This window comes from Ichthyophthirius multifiliis (assembly GCF_000220395.1).
Source record: "Ichthyophthirius multifiliis unplaced genomic scaffold scaff_1120509250974, whole genome shotgun sequence".
In the NCBI taxonomy this organism is placed as follows: domain Eukaryota; phylum Ciliophora; class Oligohymenophorea; order Hymenostomatida; genus Ichthyophthirius; species Ichthyophthirius multifiliis.
The window spans coordinates 1-7,834 of record NW_004086323.1 but is presented as its reverse complement, the minus strand read 5'-3'; the positions used below and the strand labels follow the sequence as shown (position 1 = coordinate 7,834).

The following is a 7,834-nucleotide window of genomic DNA, read 5'->3' as shown; positions in this document are numbered from 1 at the left end:
TTTTTTTAATTTAAGGATTTTTCCTGTACATTTTTATATTTCAAACATATATCTAAATTAATTTTTTTTAAAAAAAAAATAAAAAAACTGTTTATTTAAAAAAATAATTTTTAAATCAAAAAAAAAAAAACCTATATAATAAAATTTCGAAAATATATTTAATTTCTGCCGCAGCTTCAGCATCTTTTAAAGTTGGTAAATAAGCATTTTTTTATGAAAGTCCAAGAAAAAACTTAAAAACCATATCTCTATTATGTTCCGTATTATCTTAAATTTCATCAAATCCTTTTGTTTATCTTATTAAAGAAGAAATAGAGGAGCTTCTTTTTTTATTGAGATTTTTTTTTTTTTCTTATTTTTTTTCATTAATTTTTTATTATTAAATAGTTTCAACTTATTATTCTTTTAAAATCTCAGAAATTCCAAAATCTTAAATCTTTTATATTTCATCTATTTTTTCTTAAGGTCTCATATCAATTTATTTATATTACATATATTCCTTTAAATAATTTAAAATAATTGGCCAAACAGTAATAAAATTATTTTCTTCTTTAATTTCATTTATTTGTTTCACAGAAATAACCATCTTATAAAACCAATTATCTTAACTACTAAAATTAATCTATAAATATTAATTAATAGATGAGTATTTAATAAAATTAGCTTTCCAATATTAATATTTCCCCATTCTAAAAGTCGAAAAAGTAAAAACAGGTACATACATTTATTTCAATTAACTATATAAATAATCATGATTTGAAAAAACAGACTATTAAACCTAAATTGATTTCTTCAAATTAAAAAAATTATTAGAATTAATTTTTAACTAAGCAACTCCAATAATAGAATTTAATAAATTTGATTAAGAGTTATCTTCTTTTTTTATTTATTATTATTACTAATAATGTTATTTTTCTATATTATTTTAGTTTAAATCTTTAGAAAGAGAATGTTCCATTTTAATCACTGCTGTAAAAGAAGTATTAAATTCAATATCACTAAAACTTTCTAAAAATAAAAATATTTATATAATATATATTAATATTTTAAAAAGTAAAAACATTCTAATTAATCTTTTTTTTTCATATTTTGGATTTGGTGTGTTTATTTAGAAAATATAGACTTTTTATTAGAATCAATAACAAAAGAATTCTATTTATTATGAATAAAAAGAGTATTTTTTTTAGTAATTTAATTTTGAATTTAACTAGAGCTTTTACTTGATATTTATTAAGAAGAAGTGGGTGAAGGTATACCTATTTCATCCATTATCCTTTGAATTTCATTAATATTTTTTTCAATGTTTTAGTTTTCATTATTTTAATGATAATCTTAATCTTATTAAATATTTAAATTTTCTTTTATTTACTTTTTTAATTTTATTAAGTGAAAAGCTGATTATATTTTAAAAGCGGCTACTTCTTTTTTTTATTAATGTATTTCAGTTTCTTATTTTATATTCTAATTTATATTACAATTAAAATCAATATCATTAGTTAAATTATCATTATTATAATAATATAAATAATTATTATTATTATTATTATTATTATTATTATTATTATTATTATTATTCTTATTATTATCATTATTATTAAAATTATTTAAATTTTGCTTTTAACCACTAAACTTTTCTTGTATTTTTTCTTCTTATTATTATTATTTTTTTTACAATTTTTCTTTTTCAAAATTTTATTTATTGTTTTTATTTTCTATAATATTTTTACGTTATTTTAGTTTAACTTTTAGACTTTAATAATCATATTTTTATATCCCATCTAAAAATTCTAACTAATATTTTTTCTATTTTTTCGCTTTAGAAATTTCCCATTATAAAATACTATCAATATTCTTAAACTATATTTCATTTTTTTTTTATATTCTTTATACTAAATTACTTTTAGATAAAGATTATTATGTTTCTTCTTCTGAAAATACATTCTAAAATTAATAAATATTATTAAAACTTTTTTCTTCCTAATTAGGAATCAATTAAATTCCTTATTTTTTTGCTATGATTTTCTTTTTTCTTGAGCTTAAGTTAAAGTATTCAGAAATATTAGGATTTTGTAAATTTTATTATGAACTTTTATTTTCTTGATAATTTAATTAAGTATTTGATTTCTGATTTTAGCTTAATTAAATTTTAAAATAAGGAGATTGTTTTTGTTTGAAATTATAATTTCTTTTCTTTTCGTTAATTAAGAAATCTTTTTATTATTATTTTATTTAAGAATCATTACTTTTGCCGTTTATATTTGCAATAAATTAAGTTTTTATTTCATTTAGTGAATAAACATTATTTTTATTTATTTTCATAATATTATTAAAAATTTATTTATTTGTTTATTCTTTTAGTGATGCTTCGCTATATTTTTCTTATTTTTTAAAAAAAGTATGAATACTGGTTTTTGTCGAACTTTAGGTTTCACTTTTTTTTTAATTTTTCGCATAATTTTCTAATTTTTCACAACTTTAAGTATTTTTTCTTTATTTAAAAAGCCTTCTTCTATTGGAGATTTAATCTTCTTTTTTTTTTGATAATTTTTTTAATTTATTTAAGAATTTTTTCTTAAAATTTTCATCTTTAATTTAACTTTATATAAAATTTTAAGTCTATAAAATCTCCTTTTCAATCTAATATTATTTTATATATTTTTGCTCATCATTTTATTCTTATTCTTCTTCTTTTTTTCTTGCAAATTTAATTAGTTAAATATTAAAATAAATATAAATTAAACAATCATTTTCATTCGCATTTTATTTTAAAAAATTATTATATAAATTTATACAATATTCAAACTAAAAAATATTCTCTTTCTTCTCTTTTTTAGTTAAATATGCAAATCCTCCTAAGACCCTAAACTTAATCCAATTTATAAAAATATCATTATTATTTAAATTTTCAGCCAGTTATAAAATGTATTACTCTAAACCTTTTATATTATCATAATCAGACTTTAAAATTAAATATTTTATCATTTTTAAATATAGTAAAATCAAGAAAAGATTAATAATTTCACTTTTTTCAGTTTCCTATTTTTTTAAAAGTTCAAATTCGCATTTATTATAATGTTTTATAAAACTATTAAAATTTTATTTATCAATATATATTTAGCAAATTTTTATCATATAAAAAAAATATTATTTCATATTTTCTGGTTTGTCTATATTCATTATTTTTAATGAAAGTATTAATTATTATGGTTTTATTATATTTTCATTCTATTTTTTTATGATAAATATTCTTTTTTTTTTTATTTTGTAAAATACTAACTTTAATTAATTATGTATTTATATTGCTTCTGAAATATTAATCTATCCGAATTTCTTCAGGTAAAATAATAAATTCAAAAAACTTTATTTTATTTTCTAAAAACTACATATTTTATATTAAAAAACAATTTAAAAATTGAAAAAAAAGATTGTGAGAAAAAGATTATTAATAAATATATATATATATATAAAAATAAAATAAAAAAGATATCTTTAATATAAATATAACATAAGAAATGAGATAAAATAATTCAAGATCACTCTCATCAAAGTTTACAATAATAAAATCCTAAGCATAAAAGGACGAAACCTCTATTTTAAACTTTGATGGTTTAAAAATAACTGACGACGAAAAATTAGATCAAAAAGATACATCATATCATGAAACAGTAAAATAATATAAAAAACAAACATAATAATAAATATATAAAAAATAAAATAAGTTAGTTTATGAATATCTTCGAAAAACCAAAATGGAGGGAATAATTCTTTTAGCTCTTCGATAAGCTATAAATGGGAATTAAATACCGAAAAATCCTTATTGCGCAATATCCCGTTCATTAATACAAAGTAATTTAAAAAACGATTTGGTTTAGAATTTCGAAAATATAGCAAAACATTTTCGAAAAAATGCAGTTTCAAAATAAGGAATATATGGAATATCAAGCGTTTAATTTTAAAAAACATAAATTTTTGGCCTAAAACATATTTTAGAGTTAATAGATTTACCCAGATTTGAGTTATATTTAGAAGCCATAAAGGAAATTTTACTAAATTATAAATTCACAAATGAAAATTTTGAAATTGAAATCACTAATAGTATAAGTGGAGGTATTATGTTTAAAAGTGAACTTTTTCCATATGCTAGTTCTCATCCTAAAGATTTAGAAATTTTTTGTGAAGTATTTGTTACTGCTCAAAATAAAGATGTTGCTTTAGATGCATTTACAAAGTTTGTAAAAAAATATTATAAATATCTATATATATAAATAAAATAGGTTAGTGAAGATGTTATTACTATTTCAAAAGAAAAAACAATGAATATTATCAAAGAATTTATTTTTTATAAATCTGATTCACATAGTTAAAAAAAGAATATTAAAAAAGGGTAAAAAAAAATAATAATATATATATATATAATTATAGTTGGAATGTAAAAGATATTATTTTAAAATAAAATGAATTTATTGCAGATTTAAATATATATACCTCTACGAAATAAAGTTTATATTGGAAAGGATATATGAAAGTGATGCGTTTCGAAGATAACGAAGGAATACTAGACACTGAATTAATAGATGAATTTGAAAATAACGACGATAGTAATAATAATGAAGAATAGAAAACAATAACCTAAAAATTACGAAAGAAAATATTTTAATATATCGAAGTATATAAAGTCTATAATTTTCATTACATAAATCCTTCTAAAGAAGATTAAACAGAATCTTTTTCTAGTTAGAAATTAGGAAGTTTATTAAAGGGCATATTTTTAAACTAAAAAAGTGCTGAGTAATACGCCAGATTTTTTTATAAACCAAACGAATAATTTATATAATCTAAAAACTTACGATAATTCATCGACTTTTAATTAAAACTAGTATTTAAAAAATGGTAAGACTAAAATATTATGGCCTGTACATGGGAATTAATGTATATGGTCCTAATTATATAGGAAGATGACCTAAGAAGGTCTTTAATGGACTCAATAATTTAAATTTTAAGTTCTGATTTGTCCGCTTTACTAGCTTTATCTAAAAGCAATATCATTTTGCAATAATTAATTGATTTATACGAAAACACATCCTAAGCAATTATTAAAGGAGTCATTATTTCCTCATATAAGGTTTATAAATAAAAACTAAATGGAGTATATGCAAAATCCTCTAATTCAGATATTTTGAGAAACCGAGAACTCCTTTATATTCTTTTTAAAGAAATGGAGGATAAACAAGGAGAATTTGATATAAATCCCAAAAGCAATCTTGTATTGAGAACTATTCGTAAAATCACTAAATATACAGGTCTTGGTAATTTATAATAAATAGGAAGTTTAACCAAAAATGTACCTGAATATATAATGGTCACCCTAGAAAAAAGAAAATTATTAAATAAAGATGATGTCGATTATATTACTTATGATAAGTTTTTGTAAAAAAAAGCAGTTTATAGGGTACTTAATGTAGAATAAGAAGTCGGGTAAATTAAAAAAACTTAAGAATTCAAAAAAATGCCAATATAAGATATTGAAGATAAACTTATTCTTACTTATTTTGATAAATATGATGTATATGATACTCTTTATCTTATTTTAAGAGAAATCTTTTTTGGATAATAATTACCTAATCCTATTCCTAATATAGTTTTAAGAATAGAGGCTAAAGCTTTGAAATACTAAATTTTCGAAGTTAAATAAAAAGACGTAATTTTTTTTTTTTAAAAAAAAAAAATTAATTAAATATTTTTTATTAAAATAAAAAAATAAAGATTGCTTAAACCCTCCTTTAAAATTTAGAAGATGATGATAAAATAGATAGAAAATTATTAAAAAATTCAACACCTGATATATTTAAATATTGTAAATTAAAAAAAAAAAAAAATTAAAAAAAAAAATATAGATAATGAAGATATGAAAAGATTTGGACTTAAACCTGTTTATGGACTAAAAGATAGCCTAAGTTATGCAGCTATATAATAATTATGTGAAAGGAAATTATATTTAGAAAAATATTTGGCTTGGTAAAATTCTTTTAAGAAAAAACCCCCCGAAAACTATTAAATAGCAGATATTTTATCAGTTACAGGCTCTAATTTATTCTAACATTAATAAATAACAAAAAGGGATTATGTAGAATGGAATTTCGCCTGGGAATTTCTAATAAAAGGAGAAAATTAAATTATAGCCTAAAATATATATTACGATCTTTTAATATCTTATGTATATTGGCTTAATACTAAAGATGCGATTGTAATTGGTTTTTTTTTAGAAGGAGTAAAATATATATGTATATATATATATATATATACATATAATATAAAGGATAGAAAAAAACCAGCATTAAGTATAGATAAAATAATAAATGAATACGAATAATATAATATAAGGACAGATTTTGCAGATTTATTTAAAAGTGGTGAAAAAATATTATTGAAGTTTATAATAAATCAATAAAATAGATTCAGGATAGTAACATTAGACATAAACTGTATATATATAGATAAAACTAGTGGGAGTCCATAAAGCTTAATAAATACGGAAAATCCTGACACTTATATAAGAGTTTTTTTTAGTGGAGATGAGTCCATTTAATGGTATAAATTATTTGAATATAAAGATAAATTTATTAAAAAACTTATTATAAGAGAATAAAAGAAATTATTTTACACAGGATCTTTAAACTAAGGTATGAAATTAGAATTATGTAAGATTTTCATTAATTTTGATGATATTTAATATTTTATAAGAAGTTCGAGAATTCTTTATTCTCTTTCAGAACATTTTTATAATTATAGTAGAGAAAGTGAAGTTTTTGCTTTTTTAATTTCTTATTTAATGAAACCTTTAAATAATGAAGAAAAATAAAAAAAGTCAATTTTAATTAAATTGAATAATATTTTAATGAATTTTCTAAGTATTTTAAAAAAAATATTTAATTTTTAATTTTAATCAAAAAAAGTTGCCTTTAAAAAGATCTTTTTAATTATGATAATATTTATTTTGAAAGTTTAAGTGCTTCTGTAATTAATTAATTGAATTCACTAGATAGACTATTCTAAGAATAAATTGTAAATGAAAAATAATATGTTAGATCATTTAATAAAATTCACGATATAACCACTATGATGAGTAATTTTAAAATATTTTAATAAAATTTATAATTTTTATAAATATAATATTTAAAAAGCTGATTCAATTATAATAAATTTTAAAAATTTACTATTTGATGATTATTAATTTAATATATTATGGGGATGAAGTATATGTTATTATATATTAAATATAAATTAAAGAGATTATATTTTAATTTAAATATAGAAAATATTTTAATTAATATATAAGTTAATATTTGTAAAATAAAAAAATTATTACTTGCTTTCATGTTATTTTTATTTTTTCATTTATTTTTAATGAAAAAAAAAAAAGAAAGAATATATTAATAAATAAAAAAAAAATTATTAATATATATATATATTTATATATTTATATATTTATAGAACATTTTTATTTACTATATTATAATAAGGTTTTAATAAATTATATAATTTTTTATAATTTTTATTAATACCAATTTATATTACTATATAGAAAAAACGTTTTTTTTTTGTCTAAAATATTTATTTTTTTAATTTAAAAGTTCTATTTCTAAAAAAATAAAATATTTAAATTATATAATCTAATTTTCTTTTATTAGTTTAATTAGAGGGGCGTATTTAGAATAATATTTTATATAATATTAAACTTTTTAAATATAATTTTTATATTTATTTTTTTATTTTAAAATAAAAATAAAAATTTAACGAATTTCAAATTATGAATTTGATTTTTTATACTTTAATT

The 7,834-nt window shown here is 17.8% G+C and overlaps 1 protein-coding gene across 1 annotated transcript, besides 6 other annotated features; it reads left to right on the top strand. All coding sequences in view use genetic code 6, as the record gives it.

Annotated features, from left to right (window-relative positions):
- Positions 1-1,527: 1,527 nt before the first annotated feature.
- Positions 1,528-1,597: a microsatellite.
- Positions 1,598-3,512: 1,915 nt separating this feature from the next.
- Positions 3,513-6,268, top strand: IMG5_122430 (hypothetical protein; the record flags this gene model as incomplete). The annotated part of the gene is made up of 4 exons (XM_004032381.1): positions 3,513-4,384; positions 4,423-5,698; positions 5,764-5,854; positions 5,895-6,268. Coding segments are annotated over 4 exons (2,613 nt in total), but the record flags the coding sequence as incomplete, so codon positions are not given.
- Positions 3,661-3,709: a microsatellite.
- Positions 5,857-5,889: a microsatellite.
- Positions 5,866-5,890: a microsatellite.
- Positions 6,269-6,273: 5 nt separating the features above from the next.
- Positions 6,274-6,313: a microsatellite.
- A 1,137-nt stretch (positions 6,314-7,450) lies between these two features.
- Positions 7,451-7,490: a microsatellite.
- Positions 7,491-7,834: the final 344 nt, after the last annotated feature.